Source organism: Zalophus californianus, chromosome 1, assembly GCF_009762305.2.
Source record: "Zalophus californianus isolate mZalCal1 chromosome 1, mZalCal1.pri.v2, whole genome shotgun sequence".
NCBI lineage: Eukaryota > Metazoa > Chordata > Mammalia > Carnivora > Otariidae > Zalophus > Zalophus californianus.
In genome coordinates, this window is record NC_045595.1 from 24,327,181 (window position 1) to 24,348,691 (window position 21,511).

Consider the following 21,511-nt stretch of genomic DNA (forward strand, 5'->3'; position numbering starts at 1 on the left):
AAGATTTCAATTCCTCTCTAGGAACTGTGAACACTGAAATGATGAGTAGGTGGAACATCAAAAAAGCAGTATCATTTAGTTACAAAAAGTAACAATTATGTTATTGCTGAGTGTCACAATGTGTTTTTTTTTCAAATACAGTAAGAATTACTGGTTTCATTTTAATATCAGGGCAAGAAGAAAATACAAGCAGTCTTTACAGAGCATGGAACTCACCGTGATCACATATCGGTCTACGGACATTGATCAACAAACTTAGGGCCAATTTGGTTTAAGGAAGAAGACGTGATCTAATGTTCAGGAAACAACCCAACCTAATTATATTATGCTTTATTTAGAATAAAATTCTAGACTATTATTACTGGATGCCACAGAGGCTCCTGAAGGCTTAACTTTTTTAAAACTCATCTAGTTGTAGTTGCAAACATAACTGAGCTTCCCTTGGTCTTAGGATATCTGAGGAACGCCCTTGACTTTGGAAGGGTTTACTGTGTGGCATTAACCGCGGTTTTGTAAGCCCAAGTCAAGCCCTCTAGAAAGAAGTAGACTTGGGCCTAAAGCATGTTAGAAGGAAAAACTAAACACAAAAAAATCAGTAACTCAACTTCTTGGGCCTTATCAAACTATAAAGAGATGGTGACCTAGACGAGAAAATGACAGGGGACATGCTGTTTTTTGGTGGTAATATTGTTTTTTTGTTCATACAGTACCTAATTCTTTACAGCAAAATTTACAAGCACAGAATCAGGTCAAATTCAATGCAATTAAGGTGCTTCGATGTTTCCTTCCATGGCTTCATTTGCCTACTTCTGGCTCATTCTTCATGAAGCCCATGCCCCAGAAATGCATCCTTCCTGTCATCCTGTCGCTGTGCACACTGCTAATGACCCATGGGCAGAAGATGTGTTTCTTTTTTTTTGGGGGGGGGGGAGAAAATCACTTTATTCTAATTCACAAATGAGAACATCACAAAAGGTGATTTAAGGAGGCACACAAATATCTGTCCAATCCCAAATTCAAACCATCTCAATGAACTTCTATACAGTAAGAACAACCTTTTTTATTCCAATTCTGAAGAAAGCTGTATTTAATGATGAAGGAGAAGCTTAACTGGTGGTTTTACACTTTATATATTCACCATTCACCATCAATTATATTTTTATGCTAAATTAACTTGGTTATGAGAGATGATTTTCCTTATCTTCAATTTGAACTTCTTGATTAGGCTAATCCATTTGCAAATCTGCACTGTTTCAGCACCTCGCTGAAACCTTCACAAAGCTTCAGGTCACCCTGGTTCTGGGCACACTCCAGAAACTGTTTCATCTCACAGTGGCATGGGCCAAACTGCTGCTGCTTCTGGTATACTGGCTGGGTTTCCTGAGGCTCCTGGTAAGTGATGTCAGGCCTTGAAGGCTCAGCATTGCCTCCTCCACTGAAGCCCCCAGTGATGGCATGACCTATCATGTGCCCAACAGCAGAGCCCACAGCCACGCCAGCTGCAGTGGTTGCCATCTGGGCCATGAGCCCTGGCTGCCGGGACACAGCAGCTGGTGAGCCAACAGCAGCTGGTGGAGCCGCTGCCGGAGGCTGAGCTACTGGCGCTGGTCTAGGTGCCACTCTCATCTGAGGTGCCCGGCTGGCCGGAGGGGCCATGCGGGAGGTGCGGCTCCGACTTCCACGCGGCATGGTGACTTGCAGAGCAGCTCAGGGTCTAGAAATCCCAGAAGATGTGTTTCTTTCTGGACACTATGCAACCATTGAGGTTTTGGTCTCCATATATGAATTTGTTATTGTTGTTGCTGTTGCTGTTGTTGTTAACAGACTCAAGTCGGAAGAAAAAAAAGAGATCTGAAGCTAAAACAATCCTCCTGACCCTTCAAGAGTCACAAATCTGTAATCTGGTTCAGGCTTTTACATCTTTGGGCAAGACGCTGAGGCTGTCTGAAATAAGACCACGCTCAAGAGCATGTCATGAAAATTACAAGTGATCTATAATGCATGAAAAGTACCTATCATGGAGCCTCCCGCATGAGAGTAAAGGGTTGCCATCATTATTATCATCAGCCAACAACAGTACAGTTAAGTCCCCACCCATTCCCCAGTTCTGTGAGGTGCACATGTAGAAGACAGTAGCTTCCACTTTTAGTCTACACCGTCTAACTTTGTGAACATGTTCCTAAGGTTGCTAATCCTATAACCTAAGGTTGTTATAAGAATTACATGAGTGAGAAAATGTACACCTTCCAGAATAATAGCCAACACACAGTAGGTGCTCTACAAAGATTACCTTCTTCCCATTTCTAGCTGTAGCATTTATCAATTACTCTTTTATCTGTCTGCTCAGCTTCTTTCTTTTTTGGGAACTACATCGCCCCAATTCCTTGTTGTTTCAGTGGGGTTTTCATGTGTGACCCTGCTCAGTGGCACGTACCATGGATTCTTGGGATGCGGACTGATCTGTGGTGATCTCATTATGCCATCAAGGCCAATCAGAGTTCTTTTAGGGGACTCACATAAATTCAGAGGCCTCTCTTTTTCTGAGCCTATGTTTCTCCTTTTCTGAGATTATGAATAAGGAAAATATGGGCCTATGGCTGGTTATGGCCTTCTTTGATACCATGATTAAGAATGTGCCTGAGGGGCGCCTGGGTGGCTCAGTCGATAAGCGTCTGCCTTCAGCTAAGGTCATGATCTCAGGGTCCTGGGATCAAGCCACGCATCCGGCTCCTGGCTCCAGGGGAAGCCTGCTTCTCCCTCTCCCACTCCCCCTGCTGGTGTTCCCTCTCTCGCTGTGTCTCTCTCTGTCAAATAAATAAATAAAATCTTAAAAAAAAAAAAAAAAACAGAAACAGAATGTGCCTGAATGATTGAACCCTTATAACATCATTTGAACAGCTAGGTACAGCTATATCTGAACCATCCACTCCCCTAGAATACCAAAATACAATAGCAGGGTTTCAGCCACTTGGAACCAGAAGAGTATACCAAGAAGTGATAGCATGAAAGGTAACACCAAAATACAGTTAGATACAGTAGTTTACAAATCTACAAAGAAAGGTCAGAAATGAGTAAGACCACCATAGAAGAGTCAACAAATCTCCAGAAAGCAAAGGAGCCTAATATAGGGTCTGGAGATGGATAAGAATAAGATTATCATAGGGAAGATGAAATTCTTTCTGGCCAGAAATAATAACACATGTAAAGTCAAGAGTACTCGGGGCACCTGGGTGGCTCAGATGGTTAAGTGTCTGCCTTCGGCTCAGGTCATGATCCCAGGGTCCTGGGATCAAGCCCCGCATCGGGCTCCCTGCTCCTTGGGAGCCTGCTTCTCCCTCTGCCTCTCTCTCTGTCTCTCATGAATAAATAAATAAAATCTTAAAAAAAAAAAAGTCAAGAGTACTCAGCATGGTGTCCAGCACATAACATTTAATTAATATAAGTTGAAAGAATAAGATAACAAGTATGAATTATGTATGAAGAGGAGTAAGAAGACAGGACTAATTAAAAAGTATAGATCACTTTTTGTTGCAGAGGAGTCAGAAAGGAAGAAGGGGCTGCATGATAAGCACTCTTCAGACTCAAGCTAGGAGTTTGCATTTGGCTATGACTGCAAATCACTTATAAGCTGGTAAAAAGAAGGCAACAAGATGGCCTTTGGGAAGTTAATAATAAAGACGGAAGCCAAAATGGGAGTTGAGACAGGAGAAATGATAGATCATCAGCCTAGTGGTAAACAATTCTCAGACACAGTTAAGAAGAGTATAGAGAAAAATGGCACAGGAATCACCAAAAGGAAGAGCTGTAAAATTCATGGAAATCATGAAAAAGTCACAGAAAATAAGAGAGTGAAGTTTCAAGAAAGAAAGAGAGTCAGAAAAGGTTTGAGCAGACTTTAAATCCCATAGAATCTGGGAGATGGCTGAGTCACTCAACAACTAGGTCAGCATAGGACAAGAACCAGCCAAAATAGACACCACCTAGAGCAATGGAACCAGGTCTGGGAAGTCTCTGAAAAGCCAGGGGTTAACTCTTTATTTGCTGGAGTGGGGGAGGGTAGTCTGGGGATTTCAGATAACCACAGAAGTATTTCAGTATTTTAACAAGCAGTGTAGTTGCACCTGTGCCTCTCAGCTGACTATCGGCCCTTCAAGAAAGTTGCTTCAATTAATCCTGATAGCTTTCTACAGTCCCCATGCATGGAAGGGAGCACTGGTTAATCCAAAATCATTTCCATGTGCCTGTGAAACATGCTAATGCAGAGGCTCCCCAGGGCCAGTCTGTGGACTAGGTGCATCAAATTCATCTAGGGAGTGAATAAGAAGGACCAATGACTTGATGTCACCCAAGGACATTCCCTTTCAGGATAGAGGTGACACAAAAATCTGTATTTATTTGTAAACTCCTCAGGAGGGAACAAAGCCACATCAAAAGATTTCTTTTTGAGGGGGGCGCCTGGGTGGCTCAGTCATCAAGCGCCTGTTTTCGGCTCAGGTCAGGATCCCAGGGTCCTGGGATCGAGCCCCGCATCGGGCTCCCTGCTCAGTGGGAAGCCTGCTTCTCCCTCTCCCACTCCCCCTGCTGGTGTTCCCTCTCTTGCTGGGTCTCTCTCTCTGTCAAATAAATAAATAAAATCTTTAAAAAAAAAAAAAGATTTCTTTTTTAGACCTATGTTTTCTTCCTCATTTATGTTGAAGATATAAATATATTTGCATTATCTGAATATATAGAAAAGAATACTATAGGACAGAAGCAATGTTTCTCCATTCCAGCATTAGAAATGCACTTAATAACAACAACAGCTAATGTGTATTGAATACTAATGCAAACACTGTGGTAGAAAATCTCACTTAATCTTCCCTATAACCCTGTGAATTAAGTACTTATTTTACTCATTTTATAGTTATCTATACTTAGATAACTTTCATGTCCCTGTAAATGCTCCACTTGACCAGAAATGCAGTGTATCCAGTCAGCCAATTCCCACATGCCAAGCCAACTCTGAGTTCTAACTTCCTTGTTCCTTCTCACCTTAAACAAGTTTGACTACGTGGTCCCAGCCAATCAGATATTTTCTATTTTTTTCTTCCTTATTCTTTTTGTTTAAGATTTTATTTATTTATTTGAGAGAGAGAGAGAGAATGAGAGATAGAGAGCACGAGAGGGAAGAGGGTCAGAGGGAGAAGCTTCCTTATTCTTTATTCTTTATCCTATAAAAGCTTCCTTCCTCCCACCGCATTTTCCAGTTCTCCAAATGGAGACTGCTTCATGAAGTGCTAAAGTTTATTTGTATCACCTACATCGTCTTCTTCAGTCACTTTTTAACACCTTTAATACACTGGAATGGTTCCCTCCACATATAGAAGAGAGGAAGTCACACAGTGGGACCTTGCTGTCTCCAGGAAAACCTCAGGAGAACTGGCTTCAGAGAAGGTGTGCCACCTAGAAGCTGGACTGTTTTGATCCTTTCTTCCACACAGTACGATTAGCCTTTAAAGATCACAGAGCAAGGTCAAAAGAAAATAGTGAAGAGGCTGGGGAGAGAGGACAGGGAGGAAGAAATTTCAGAAAGTGCTTCCAGATGAGAGAGTGGCCCATCAGTGTGTGCTGTGTGCGGCCCCGCCCTCACCAAGGCTGGATCAAAGTCATCTTTCACATACATGTAAATACAAAGAGAGTTTAAATTCCCAGAGATCCAGAGAAATACTACTTTGCAAAACAGTGATTGCATTTCGAGGAGTAAATGAAAAGATGGACATCTCACACCTCTATTCTCTTCCAGTGCTCTTTAGGAAAAGATTGGGTGAGGAAGCTCTCTTCACTGGCCTCTAGCAACCTGAACTTGCTCTTCCCATTCCTTTTAAACCATCCCCACAATGCCTTCAACAGCCCTGGTTTGGGGCCTCATTCTTAGGATCTCTAAAACATACCACAAATCCTTCTATGTTCAACCAGTTTGTCTCATGGAAAAAGCAACAGGCAGCGGAGGAATTCAGGCCACCCCAAGTCACCAGCACGGCCTGATGGATGTGGAAACTGGACCATGCCTTAGGGATGAGGCATGTGACGGCCGGTACACTGTCATTACTGAAACTTGAAAGGGGAAGTTCACATGAGGCCTGTGGTTGACTTCTCAACCCTGCTGGCGGAGGCGCACGCCAATAAGGAAATTGCAATCCCTAAATAAACAATAGGCTGGGAACCTGAGCACCAACAAGGGAGAATGCAGGGGCTGCTGGCTTGGGCAGGGCTGGCCAAAATGGAGCAAACAAAGCAAAGATTTAAACTTTGAAAGAATGTCATGTCAATTCAGACTCCCCAGGCAGACCCTTTGAGACTCCAAATTGCCAGTCACCAAGCCTCAAAACTTGGTAGAATTTTTAAAGCAGGACTCTTGGTCCAATCTCTTCATTCGCCAAGTGAGAATAGTGAAAGCCAGAAAAGACAAGTGACTTGCCAAAGGCCCAACAGCCAGAAAGCCAGGTCCCTAGGTCATTTATTATGCCACAGGCCTACTGGGAATTGCTGTTTTTTTCTCTACTGGTTTCTCCATTCAAAGATGCTTTTAAAGTCTTTCCACATGCCAGCTCTGTGTGTATTCTGAGCTAAGACTCTGCCTGAAGTAAACTTGTTAAATTCCTTCTCTACCCTTGCTCAAAGGTACTACCTCTTTTTTATAGGTAAAACTCAATTCCAGACTGAAAGGGAGTGGATAGGGTAGCAAAGAATTCTTTGGGCCCTTATTATATACCAGGATTTTCCCATGACTTAATTCATTTTAATATTCTGCACAACCCTATGCAGACTGGTATCATGGTCCCGTTTCATAGATGGTAAAGTTGGAGTCAGAGAAGCACTAAGCACCCGAGCCAAATTATCAATTTCCATAAATAACCTAACCTTCTCCTCTTTGGAGGCTTCTCTGTTCAGCAAAAGAAAATCAGGCTAGAAGAAATTGTGCAGCTTTAAGCTTTTCTTAATGAACTTACTGTTGTCTTTCCTAATAATTCCTGATCATTCCTCTGTAATGAATGCACATTATTGAAAACATGAAAATTTGGAAAGAGGAGAAAATCCTTTATAATCTACTCATTCAGAATTAGTGTCAACATTTTGGTACATTTTTCCCCCAAGATTTTATTCCACATTGATAAATATATCTTCTTTATATATTAAGAATATTAAGTCTCCAACTACTATAAACCTTAGAAATACATCTCTTGATTATTTTATAGTTCAGTTTATATTTTTAGTTTTTAAGTAATCAAAGTTCTTTATCCTTCCTTTTTAAATATCTTTATTTTTGAATAACAGCTTTACTGATATTAGTACTGCCATAAAACTTATCCTTTTAAAGTGTGCTATTCAGTGGTTTGTGCAACTAACACCACTAATTTCACAGTATTTTCACCACCCAAAAGCCCTGTACCCATTACCACTCACTCCTTCTTCTCCTCTCCCCCATCTCCTAACAACTGCTAATCCACTTGCTATTTCTACAGACATACCTATATTGGACATTTAATATAAATGGACTCATTTAGCATAATGTTTTCAAGGTTCACCCAGGTTACAGCATGTATCAGTACTTCATTTCTTTTCATGGCTAAATAACATTCCACTGTGTGTGTATACCATATTCTGTTTATTCATGTAGGATAATGGACATTTGGATTTCTTTTTAGCTTTTTGGCTATTATTAATAATGGTGTGTGAGCATTTGTGTACAGGTTTTTATATATGTTTTCAGTTTGGTTGGATGTACACCTAGGAGAACTGCTGAGTCATACAGTAACCCTACTTTTAACATTCTGAAGAACTGCCAAAGAGTTTTCCAAAATGGACTGAACCATTTTACATTCCTACCATCAATATGAGCGTATGGTTTTTCCACATCTTTCCCAGCACTTGTTAGTTACTATCTGTCTTTTTTTTATTTTAGCCATCCTAGTGGGGGATAAGCTATATCTAACTGAGGGTTCGATTTGCATTCCTTTTGGAACATCTTTTCCTGTCCTTATTGGCCATTTGTATGTTTTCATTGGAAAAATGCCCATTCAAATCATTTGATCAAATTTTAATAAGATTATTTGTCTTTTTACTGATGAATTTTTCTTCCTTTATTTTTAAATGAACTTTTTACTTAAAGTATATTATACATAAAAAATTAGCCAAATCGTAAGTTTTCAGCATGAAGAATTATGACAAAGTAAACATACCTGGACACAAGCAAACCAGATCATGAAATAGAATACTACTTGTACTCCAGAAGCTTCCTTCATGCCTCCACCCAGCCTTCATAATCGCTCACTCCTCTAAATTATCCAATATCCAGACATCTAACACTATTCATTATTTCTGCCTATTTTTGGAATACACGCATATAAACAGAATCATCTTGTATGTGTTCTTTTGTGTCTGGATTCTTTCAATGCTGTTTTGGGGGTATTGAATTATGTTGTTATATGAAGCAATAGTTTGGTCCTTTCTCATTGCCATATAGCATTTCATTGCATGAATATTTCACTGTTTGTTCCACTGTTGATAGCTATTTCACTTTTTTCAAGGTTTTGGTTATTCCACATTTAATTATGTTTTGAACCTTCTATTTAAATTTGAGTCTTGTGCCACCATCGTTAGATTTGCTTCTAGATATTTTGGGTTTTTTAATGCCATTGTAAATGTTATTGTTTTCAAAATTTCACTTTGTAAATGTTTGTTACTGGCATGTAGAAATATGATTCATTTTTAAAATACTGACTATCTGGCTAAATTCATTTATTAATCTAATTGTTTATATATGAATTCACTGAGATTTTACACACACACAATTATGGTGCCTGTCAATAAAAGTGCTTTTATTTCTTTTTTTATAATTCTTATACTTAAGATGTCCAGAACGTTATGGAAGAGAAGTGACAGTAATAGGCAGTTTTGTCGTATTTTTTATATCATAAGGAAAGCCTTCAACATTTTACCATTTAATATGATGTTGATTGTAGTTTTCTTATAGCTACTTCTTATTAAATTAAGAAAATCCTTTCCTGGGGTGCCTGGGTGGCTCAGTTGGTTAAGCCGCTGCCTTTGGCTCAGATCATGATCCTAGGGTCCCAGGATCGATCCCTGTAACAGGCTCCTTGCTCCGCGGGAAGCCTGCTTCTCCCTCTCCCACTCCCCCTGCTTGTGTTCCCTCTCTCACTGTATCTCTCTCTGTCAGATAAATAAATAAAATCTTTAAAAAAAAAAAAAGAAAAAGAAAATCCTTGAGTTTGCAAAAAAGCATTTTTTTTCTTTTTTTACATGGACAGATGTTGCATTTTTCAAATGTTTTTTCTGCATTTGTTGAAATTACATTTAGGCTTCTCCTTTATCCTATTAATGTAGTAAATAACATTGATTGATATCCAAATATTAGTCCAACCTTGCATTCTTGGAATAAGCACAACTTGGTCATGTCATTTAATTGTCACTTGGTCATGTCATTTAATTTTCGGTTCAGTAGGATATTTTGCATCAACCTTTATGAAAGAGATTGCTTGTAATTTTCCTTTCATGTAATGACATTGTTGGGTACTAATATTAAGGTTACATTGGCCTCATAAAATACAATGGGCAGTGTTCCCTCTTTTTCTATTCTCTGGAATAGTTTCTGTCTGACTAATAATAATTTTTTTCTTCAAATGCTTAGTAAAATTAACCGAAGAAGCCATCTGGACCTGCAGATTTTTTTCTTTGGTTTGGTTTTTGGATTTAGGGGTTGCTTTTTTTGGTGGTAAGATTTTAAATATAGAATCATTTTCTTTAATATTTAGGACTACTCAGATATTCTATTTCTTCCCATGCAGTTTTGACAAGTTGTGTGTTTAAAAGAATTTATCTAAAATTTCAACTTTATTATCATAATGTTGTTAATAAAATTCCCTCATATTTTTATAGTCAATAAGATTGACAGCGATGTCCCCTTTCAATCCTGATATTGGCTATTGTTCCCAATAATTCTAACCAGGATTTGTCATTTTTGTTAATCTCTTCAAAGAATCAGTGTTTGGCTTGTAGTATATGTTTGCTTCCAGTATATGTTTGATTTCTTTTTCATTGATTTCAACTTTTTTATTATTTCTTTTCTCTCACCTTATTATGGTTTTATTGGATCTTCTATTGTTTTTTGAACTTAAGAAGTCTTCTCTCAACCAAATTGAAAGACTTGCTCTTGCCCAGATACTCTTCATACTTTCCAGTCTTCTTGCCTTTGCTCCTACAGTTCCTGCTGTTTCTAAACCATCCTTCTCCCCTTTATTAAAATCATGCCAACTTTTCAAGGCCCTCCTCAAATGCTACCTCCTCTAGGAATCATTCCCTGCCCCTCTCTCATTTGATACCCTCTGAGCCCCTGCAGTCCAGTTTGCCATTCTTAGATCCTGGCTTATGTACTTCCTTCCATTAGCCCCTTAAAAACTGAGGGCTCAGTTATTCTGAAAGGTCTACCATGGTGCTGTGCACAAAATAGCTACTCAGTCAACACAGGTGTTTGTGATTCAACTTCAGGAGTTAAATTCACATAAACTAAACCTGTTCATAGCAGGAATTATTGACTGGCAACTCAAATATTCAAACACATTATAAGAAGAGTTTGGGCAAAAAAAGGAAAGAAGTCTCATCTATTTTTTTAAAGTCTTCCTTGCTTCCAAATAACAACTATATATCATCCAGAGCTAACATTTAACTTGACATTTTGCTTTTTCTGGCTATCACTTAAAACCCACATTTTTCCCCTTATTTAAGTAAAATAGTTAAATAGGACAAAGTTTTTTTTAAGTTGAAAGATGAGAAGATGAAGAAATTTCTCAAGAAAAAAAAATAAGCTAAAGGATAATTTCTGGTATCGCTAAATGGATAGCACAAATCAAAAACACAGGGCTTTGCAAGTTTGAATGAGTTATGCTCCAACTGTTATAAAGACTTCAGGGCAAGACTTAAAACTCAGGGAGGAAATACAGGGCATACATTGGCAGTAGAGTACAAATTTGGAGCCCTAGTTGGAGGGCTGATAACATTTACATGTAAAAAGGATGACTCTTATCTTGTAGCACAAAGCACATAACACTTTCCCAAAAATACCAGAGACTTCTCCAGCTCTCAAGCGCTGCCTCAACCTGTTCTATGATACAAACTCCAGTGCATAATTTCCAAAATAAAAAGTTTTGAAAGAAAAACCAGTTGAACCTATGGGCTGTCTTCAGTAAAAGCAGACCGAAGGAATAGAAAGTGTAGGAACTCTGGAGGAAAAACCTGTATTCAGATCTCAGTTGCCAACTGCCTAGATGTAGGACCTTAGCAGACTGCTTATCCTCCCTAAAACACAACTTCCTCATCTATGAAATGGAGCTAATTATGCCTACTCACAGGTTATTATATGTCAGGTGCCCTGCGTCTGGCTTCCCATGCCTGGTTAGTGGTATTCGGGCTGTGGGTTGTCACCAATGGTGCAAGGTGGTATTTTTATTGTTATTGCTCTTATCCTTTTTAATATCCACAAACAGAGTGGGGCATAGTTTTAAGGCCTAAAAGCCATCATAATGGCTTGGCTAGAAAAACTAGGCTTGAAACAAATTTCCTATGAGCATCTCATCCTAAGAGAAGAAATCATTCTAAGTAGAGTGCAGTATTTAGACTCAAACAGGTAAGAGTTCAAAAAATGGAAGAAATAAATATAGGGAGGCTTTAAAGCCAAAGAAAACATTTCAGCCACAAAGTGGTATTCTTGACTAGATCCCAGTACTTGAATTAAGTTCATACTGGGAATTGGGATGCATTTGGTGGCCTAGGTTTGAACTTGAAATCCCTCCTTTCCTAGATATGTGACCTTGGGAAAAGTTGCCACTGTGGCTCTTACCTGCTCCATGTTCCAGTGCATCCTTTCCATGCCTAGTGGAACTGAATTGGCTGAATTTGACCAAATATCAGCATATCTTTTAAGAGAAACCGTACCCAACTGCAGCTCAGCTCCATGCCATGCAGAAGAACAGCAGTCATCTGCCTGAGCACGAAGACAAGCCTTGGTCTTTAGTTTTAATAACAAAAGGTCAACCTCACCACCGGATTTTAGCACCTGAATGCAAAGTCATATTCTTTGATAAACAGCACAACTACAAATCAGCAACTTAGTCAAGCTCAGTGTTGAATTGCTCGATGCTCATTTCCCATAGAAAAGCCTGGTGGGAACAAATGTTACTCAAGAAGAACCACTCAGGACACACAAGTGCCTGGCTGGTCATGTGACTAGAAAGCTAAACACCTACAATCCTCACTTTAGTTACCACAGAAATACTGTCACCTAGTGACATTATGCTCCAAGCTTCTTAATCCACTTTAGAGAACAAGTTCACCAAATCAAATACATTTTCTGCAACTTTTATTAAATTCCTTATGGCACTCACTTAGGTCCCATTTGATAAATTCTGCTGAAGTTAGTGCTAGCATAAAGTTTGTTTTTCTTGATGAATGAGTGCCATTTAATTTATTAAGCAAATGAGAACTAGGAAACTTTGTGTATTTCCTTTTCAGCCTGGGCTGTTAAGTTTAGAGTGAAGTTTACACCCCATCCCAGTAATTATCACTATTCTGGGGTTGGTTTCATTTTTGCATTTTCTTAAAACACAACATTCTTCCTATCCCTTCTTTTTGTGATTATTAGAGCTGTTATAGCCATCTTGCTCAGATGGGCAGACAGGGGCTGTCCGAAATTAGAGTTTACATGAAGGAAACCAAACTATAGAATAGAATGAGAGAAAATCGGATCATTAACATCTTTTGAGTCCCTGGATCAAGCTGTGCCTGAAGCAATAATCTGTTTTTCTCCAGCTGAGTGAGCCAATAAATTTCCTTTTGGCTTTAGCCATTTTGAATTAGATTTTCATTCACTTGGAAGATTTAACTAACAAAGAAAACAATTTTAAGATTATCTGACAAGTACTGTTATTGTAATTCATTTTCTTAAAAAGAAACTGGGTACAACTTTATGAATGAACCTAAGAAAGTGAAATTTTTAGACGTCATCCTTATGTCATGTCAAATTTATAATAAAAGTAGGTTTAAAACTTTCTTTCAAAGGAATTAACATTAAAAAAAGAGGGAAAAGCTTTTTAACTACCATTTTTATTGACAGTTCTCCATAAAAGTGGAAAAGAAGAGCTTAGTAAAGAATCTTTAGACACAAAAGCAAGAAAAGGAGGAGCATTGCACCATCTACAAGAAAACTAATTTCTGTGAGAAATACACACAATGTTCTAGTGCAAACCTGGAACATACCTGCCAGAGCAAACAGGGATCAAAATTAAAACCTGGAACTTCCTGCAAGAAGATAAATCACAAATAACTTCATTCACTTTGCTTCCTTTCATTTTCATTCAGTGGACCTTAACCCTCCTGGCTCAACTGGCTGCAGTAGATGTGATGGCTGCAAGAGAATTACTCCCACTTTGACGCTGGCAGATGGCCCTCCCCAGTGCTTGCCCACAGAGACATATTTTCACAATGTATAAGCCCAGAGGTGCATGTAGAGATCTACAGAAACTACCAGACCAAGTTTCTTAAACTGCTTGAATTAGGGCAAGAATTCACAGATTTTCACAATAAACAACTTTCTCAAGTTGATACAAAGTTTATGTGCGGAGAAGATGAGGGGTCAGAAGTTCACCCTCAGTTTCTCTCAGAAGCAAGGGACTAGTAGAGGTAATTTATTAGCCCTTAATTCATGTCATATCCCTGAAACCATAGGTCAAATTTTCTCCAGAAAAGTTCCTTTCCACTTTAGATTTTGCCAAGGTACCAGATGACACCAATGTTTACCCAAAGGTGTTTAAGTTAAAACACAAAGATGTCTTAAGTTCAACCCACCAGGTTTAAGAGTCAGTTGTATTTGAGAGTCAACCCTAAAGCTTGTAAAATATGGGTTCCTAATATTCCTTCCAAATACGCAGGAATGTAATGTATAAAATTGAAGGAGATCATAGCCTCTGTCACAAGCCACACACACAGCTGAAAAGATGACCCTCTACCATCTGCCTCCATAACTCAATTTTTACATGCTAAGTATAGATGCTAATGGGACCCAGAATTCTCCACTGACAAAACAGAAGGCAGTGGTTTGTAAATTAATACACATCCAAAAAACAACAGAAAAACTCCAGGCTCAATTCCCTGACAAGTATATTGATCATCATTTGTCCTAAAAATATGTTCTATAAATCAACATATTGGCATCCATAAAAGAAAAACTCCAGACTCAATTTACTGATAATATACGGAAGTGAAATTTGCCCTAAAAGTCATGTTTTATGCCTTCCCATATAGATAGTCTAAATGAGTATATTTATTAATTTTTTGTTTTCTAATAAAACATATGATACTAGACACAGTCATAAGTAAACAGATTTTTTACTTCTAAAAGTCATCAAAAGCTATTAATTGTCTTTGAATAGAGACCTTTACATGAAATATGCCCACTGCTCTGGAAGAGATGTCATTCATGATTTCTCCAAAGATTCCTGGAATTTACTCTTACTCTTTTTTTTAAAAGAAAGGATAGTTTAGAAATTGATTTTATATATATCCTCTTTCCCATTAGTAACTGCCAGAGACTGGGGTGGTAGGCAGGGAGGTGGGTGGAAGAAAGACCGACTCTGCAAAAAAGTAAAACAAAATAAAATCTTTTGTCTTTTTTCTTTTCTTAAGAAAGAAAGGAAGAAAGAAAAGAAAGAAAGAACCCTAACCAAGTTTCAAGTTCGGTTCCAGTATAAAGTAAGGAAGAAATCTGTTATGAAACACTCCCCCACAAGTGTAGAATGATGTTTCTTTTCAAAACAAGTTCAAATTACATAAATTCAAAATGAATTGATGAGGCAAGATTAGCAAGGATTATTCAATCTCATTGGCGTTTGGTTCCTTTGACGATATTTTTCAAACCAATTTGCTGCAAATGCATTAAGAGTGCCTCAACTCATATAACCTCATTTGGGGGACACAGAGTTTTAAAAGCAAATGCTCTACATTATTTCCACAAAAATTCACTTGGATGAAGACACTGTCATGGACAAAAAAAAAAAAAAAATCCCAAGTCAGAATTGTACATGCCAAATATTCAATGGCTGGTGTTAGTTTCTTTATCCCCAGGACTTAGGAATATTTTGGCAGACAGTTCAAAATCTTGTGCTATAAAAAAGACAGAAAATCATTATCCAATCCTATCAGCAAGCTACAGAATTCTCTTGTAGGCTAATGGTGATCAGCAAACTCTGAAGTGTTAAACTCTGGAATACCAGATTGCAAACATCATTGTTATAAATTTTTTTTTCTTCATGAAACAATTTAAATCAAGAATTATTTACTCTTAAGATAAACACTATTTGCTTCCTTCTGGTAAACACCGAAAGTAAAAAAACCTTCATTTACATTTCTAGATACTGACAAAGCAATTGGGTTTCATTTATATCTATTTCTTAATCATACATCATGGCTTAGCCATCATCATTTATTTCATTATTCTTTAAATGCCCTAAATCTATACAGGAGAATCTTTGGTTCTTTTAAATAACATATCTCTATGCTTTCACAGCTAACTAAGATACCTTATGAGTATTTAATAAGTTATTATTACTTCCAGACTTGGTTAGGAGAAAATACTGGAGTCCTGGGAAAGTATTATTCTTTGAAAAGTACATTTTACTGATAGCATAATTTTAATTATTTAACGACTTCATTGCATATAAGGCAACATCTCTTTGCCAAGTCTTAGTTTTTTTAAAGTGTCTTTTCATTGTAATGTGAATGAAAAGGGGAAAAAAATTATTCTAGCTTTAGAAATTTCCTTTTAAAGCACACACAAAACCTCCCCTAGGGTTGAAAGCATTGGCCATGCTCTGGAAATGAACCCAGCTCCTTTCAGCCAAGGGATACTTGAGCCCTTTATTGTTTTGCCCAGAATAGACATCCTAATTAAAGGGCCAATAAATTAAATGTACCCAAGAAGGCAAAAAGATCCAGAAGGAAAGCACCCACCAGGGTGCCTAGAGAAAAACACAAGGTTCATTTCAAGTGTTTATGTTAGGCACCATCAAGTTCGAACAAACTCCGGAGGCACAGCTGTTTTTGACAAATGTGAACAGCTCCTACCTTCATTTCAATGACAGTCTGGAGAGCCTTCGTCTTTGCTGGCTCCGGCTGAAGTTGGCTCCTTCGGTGCAATTCCTGGGGAGGAACACGATAGAAATAAGCCTGACGGTTCATCCTTCCTTTACACCATGACCTTTACACAGGTACCACACAGCCCACTGGGTGCAGGCTCGCTGTGCACAGACATAAACAAGCCACAGGTGACTCTTCCCCCACCCTCTTTAGCATCCCTCCTGCCTGGAGCCTGCGTTCCGGTGAAAAGCTCCTGGCACATGCGCTATTTCTGAAACTACCATCAATAATTAATGTCAACTGTGACAAAGCCAGCAAGTAATCATAGTCCAAATACTGTTCAACACTGGGGCTGTTGCCCAGCCATCAAATCATAATTTACTAAATTACATTACTCTGTGCTCCCAATACAAACACAGCATGGAAACGGAGGAAAGAAAATGACTAACGTGGTTGCAAATCCACTGCACGCTTGGCATTTTGCTACTGAGGTAGGTTTGAAATGAGCAATTTAAGACCTTTTCAGTACCACTGTGTCACTTTTTGGAGTGAATTGATGTGATGAAACACTGTTAATATCTTGCTTCCTAATTTACAGTTTCGGTCCTTATTCAAAATCACATCTGTGTGTGATATGTTTATGCGCTCATGATGCCAAGAAATTAAAATTGGCATTAATATCAACAGTGTTAGCAAGGAGACAAAAATGGTTAAAGCCAGACGCAGACCCAAGAACTTCTGGAATATGACAAATATAACTTTAGGTAAAACATAAACATAATTACAATTTTAAGCTGGAAGGCTCACTTTTTGCCTGCCTCTTCTCCAAAGAACAGTTATGTCAAGACTTTGAAAGTTTCCTTGGCAGAAGAAGAGATAAAGATAAGATTTTTTTCATTTATGCTTTGATAGTCTTAATAATAATTAGCAACAGTTTTATGAAAGCCAATGAGAGGAGTAAACAAAAGTACTCACATATGTCCATGCTGCTGATACAAGTCACCTATGGAATAATTCTATAAGACTTATTTGCTTGCAGAAAAATCATTTAAATTCAACATGAAGTTGTTCTAGCCCTTTACACTCCATGGGTCACAAACATTGGCTCAGTCGTTAAGCGTCTGCCTTCGGCTCAGGTCATGATCCCAGGGTTCTGGGATCGAGCCCCGCATCGGGCTCCCTGCTCAGCCAGAAACCTGCTTCCGCTTCCCCTTCTCCCGCTCCCCGTGCTTGTGTTCCTGCTCTCGCTACCTCTCTCCCTCTGTCAAATAAATAAATAAAATCTTAAAAAAAAAAAAACACCTAGGGCTTTAGGGAAGAGAACCAACATGACTTCTAGCTCTTTTCAAGTAAAGGTATTAAAATTAACTCTCATTCCACCACTACCATCTACTACCATCACCATTTCATAAAGACAGAACATACTAATGCAAATATTGCCAGAAAAACAGAGTCCCACAGTAAAAGATAATTCTTCTCAGGATAATAAAACAAACAATCTTTTGCCCATATTCTATTAACATTGTTCTTATTTGCCAGCGGCCCAAGAAGACTTAGTCATGGACCACTGTCTAGGGACCAGCACTGGAGAATCACCACTATGCCTCCAGAATATAGCATATTTTCTTCCCAAAGTCATCACTGGCACAAACCAGCAAACCTGTGCAAAACTACTTCTCAATCTCCAATTTAAGAATTTGAATTAGTGCTTCCTAATTATTCAAAGTTGTCTCACATCATTTAAAACATTTTTTTTCCCTAACATATCCTTGGAAGAGATGGAGTCAAGTATTTCTGAACCCATTTTATGAACTTCTGTCCTTTTGGAGATCTTCTGTCCTTTTGGAGGTCCTGGACTAAAATAATCTGGCAACACTGGTCATTTTTAGGCTCCGTGGAAATGGCAGAGATTTTCTGAAGGAATGACCTTAAAAGCAGTCCCCCTTTATTGAGCATCTACAATATCCCTGACACAACATGTCTCTTTCAAGCCTCAACACTACCCTGTGAAGAATCTGACCTGTGTGGTGAGTCCAGTGGGCTACTGGTAAACATTTAACAACCAGCACCCACCATGGCCAACTTCAAGCTACCTAAGTGGTATCACTGAATGCAGAGTTGGGAAGAAAGGTCCAATAGCACCCCATTGCATAGTATTTCTATCATATGGACAAAATAAATGTAATAACCTCAAAAACATCAATAATAGTAAAATATAACCAAAACAATTAGTAAATCATGAGTTGTAATACAATGTCTTTAATCATGAGTTTGTATATTTAATTTGTAACATTAGCTGTTAGAACAAGATTCCAATTTTTACTTTCACCGACCAGTACAATCCAGTTCCAGCACACCACCGGGTCAATCACATAAGGACTTCAACTTCCAAAGAAAGCTACTTAGCCTTCAACATACTTCCAAGATTGTTGGAGTTCACTGGACCAATAAAATTTCATAGATTAAAAAAATGGAAAGTAAGTAATTTGTCAGAGTTGCTCCACGGGAGGTGGTAGAAGAAATACATTTCACATGTCACCAATTCTGATACCACATGGCATCAAAAGCATCTTAATGAAAAAAGCTGAGAATCGAATTCATGGTAATTTCATACCATAGCCAAACCCAGTTCCAGAATAATAATTCGAGGAGAGAGGTTAAGCTTCCATAAAACAAGCAAAAATAATTAAGAAACAACTAAGTAACACAAATAGAAAATAAAAACCATAGGGTAAAGACATGCGCTATTATAATTTCTGCCAAGCACAAAAACATTTTTAAGGGCAAACATGCAATAACAAAGCTAAACTTGTAGCAATAGTTTTGCAAAAATGGAAAGAGTTTTCTTTGCTATAATTATACAAGTTCCATTACAGTATAAACCAGCTCAAAATCCAGATTGGGCCCTTAGACTCTGTGTCACTCTTTAAAAAGTAAAATAAAATAGAGGCGCCTGGGTGGCTCAGTTGGTTAAGCATCTGCCTTCAGCTCAGGTCATGATCCTGGAGTCCCGGGATCAAGCCCCAAGTTGGGCTCTCTGCTCACTGGGGAGCCTGCTTCTCCCTCTGCCTCTGCTGCTTCCCCTGTCTGTACTCTCTCTCTCTCTCTCTCTCTGTCAAATAAATAAAATCTTAAAAAAATAATAATAAAATAAAAATAAAAAAATAAAAAGTAAAATAAAATAAAATCTCCAATTATCTGAAAATTGCAATTTTCCTATCTTAACTATACTATATTTCAATCAAGCCTGACTTCACAGTTACTGAGGATCACCTTAATTCCTAAGGTGTCATGTAAGCGAAGATCATAATCCACATACAGATATCATGGACTGTCTGAAAGTTCCATCTCAGACACTTCATCCATTTCTGAGATATAGGATCCTTAAAATGCTCACTCGGATTGTGGCAGACAGGAGCAGTTGCCTGACCAAGATTTGTGCTCCTCTTCTTTAACGTAGAGTGTTGTTAGGAAGCACCACCACCACTGCCCTTGTATCAGGATGGTTGCCATGTGACTTTTATCTGGCTAGTGGGATATGGGCAGAAATGAAGAACTCAACTTCCATAAAAACTTCTTACTCTGTCCTCAATTCCCCCTTTTTTCCTGTCTGCTGGCTAAAAGTAAAGAACTCCAAGATCTAAGAAGATGGCAGAATTCCAAGATAAAAGGAGCCCAGGTTCCTGAAATGCCATATAAAAAGGCCATTGAACACCCACAGGGGATGGTGGGGTGTGTGTGAAAAAGAAACCTCTGTTAAATTCGCCTCTGCACCTTTAGACTTTCTCTGTAAAGATCCCAGTCTTCTCTGCCTTAACTACTGCAATGACTATAAGGAAAAATAACACCAAATCAGCCCTGTGTTGTTTGTAGCTTTTGAATCACAAAATTGATTTTAACGTGTGAGTGCTTGCCAAATTTCTCTAAATAGATAGTAAGATGTGTTGGTTGCTGGGTGTTCCAACTATGCCTAACTATCTGAAAGATGCACCCGTTATGCACTAATCTTAAACAACGAAAGAATTTCCCTAGAAGCATCTGGTATAGATATGAGGGAGTACAAGATTTAACTTACTCTGGTTAATTTTTAAAGAACAGTATTAAATCAAGTACAGTGGATTTATGCTTTTCTGGGTCACTGATCTCTATAAGAATCAGATAGAAAGTGTGGATTCTCTCCAGAAACGAGTACAAAAGCACACACAAACAAAATGGTGTGCACCATTTCAGCTGGTTTACAGGACCTGGTACAGCACCTGGGAGGTGCATCTTTGAACCAGACTATAGGCTAAAAAACATTTATTAAGAAGAAAGAGCATTGTATGGGGAGTCAGGAGCCCACAGTCCCAGCCTAAGACCTTGGGCACACCTATTCCCCACTCTGAGCTACAGAATGAGGAGCTTTATGAGTGGGTTTCTTTGAACATCCAGATTTTTAATAAGCAGCTGACTCTGAATTGCTGATCACTGGCTGGTATTTCTAGTTATACCAATTCTCAGTTTTTAAAAACAGGATAAAAATAAAAGAAGAAAATTGGCAGCATCAAAAACTTTAATATCTCACTGTGATACTGTCACCTGGGATATATATTTTCCTATAATTTCAAGTATAGTTTGACCTTAGCTGGTTTTAAACTGCCAGTTCCTCCAGGTGACCAATATGGAAATATACCAAGAACCCAGAATTTTAAGCATGAAATCTCACGTGGTTCATTGGGATGACATTTCTGGGAAGTTAATGAGTATCTAGAGTCTAGCGAATTAATGTGGATGGACACTAGCTTCTTAGATGAGCCTGGCAGAATAATGTTTGCACACACCATTTACTCTCTTCAGTAGGAAACACACACATACACACACACACACACACACACACACACACACACACACCTGTCAAAACTTAACTTTCTATCCAAAGGTAATTCACTATTTTTATCTGACCTTTCCCCTTTCTTGTTCTGGTAATCTACTATGGAACAAACCACCCCAAATTTAGTGGTATCAGACCACCACCATTTAATTATGTTCATGAATTCTAGATCAGGAATTTATAAAGGATAGACTGGGGAAGGCTTGTTTCTAAAGCATGATGTCAGGGACTAGAACAGTTGGGACTGATGGATCCACTTCCAAGAAGGCTTCTTCACTCATGTATCTGGTGTGCTGGACTGAAAAAGACTTCAAGGCTGGGTTTCACTAGAATATCACCTATATATGGTGACACCTGTATATGGTCTCTCCATGTGGCTTGGGCTTCTTCACAGCATAGCAGCCTCAGGATGTCAACCTTGTATATTTAGGTATAAAGACTCCAAGAGCAAGCACTCCA

The 21,511-nt window shown here is 38.5% G+C and overlaps 2 protein-coding genes across 10 annotated transcripts in view; both read right to left on the reverse strand.

The window, feature by feature from the left end:
* The window catches only part of ERC2 (ELKS/RAB6-interacting/CAST family member 2), a 977,487-nt gene that overhangs the window by 669,303 nt on the left and 286,673 nt on the right, over positions 1-21,511 (reverse strand). For all 9 annotated transcript variants that reach the window (XR_003518693.1, XR_003518694.1, XM_027587658.1 and 6 more), the window contains one exon: positions 16,171-16,245. Coding sequence is in view for 7 of the 9 variants with exons in the window: in XM_027587658.1 (XP_027443459.1) it covers positions 16,171-16,245 (75 nt within the window). In the remaining 2 variants the exon portion in view is untranslated. The remainder of the gene's footprint in view (positions 1-16,170; positions 16,246-21,511) is intronic.
* Positions 1,041-1,689, reverse strand: LOC113917607 (coiled-coil-helix-coiled-coil-helix domain-containing protein 2-like). Its single transcript, XM_035724462.1, has one exon. It carries the CDS (start codon positions 1,687-1,689, stop codon positions 1,222-1,224), a length of 468 nt encoding a protein of 155 aa, XP_035580355.1. The 3' UTR covers positions 1,041-1,221.

What these genes read in the sequence shown, in the direction of transcription:
- LOC113917607 (XM_035724462.1), bottom strand. Translation starts at nt 1,689, where the DNA reads ATGCCGCGTGGAAGTCGGAGCCGCACCTCCCGCATGGCCCCTCCGGCC.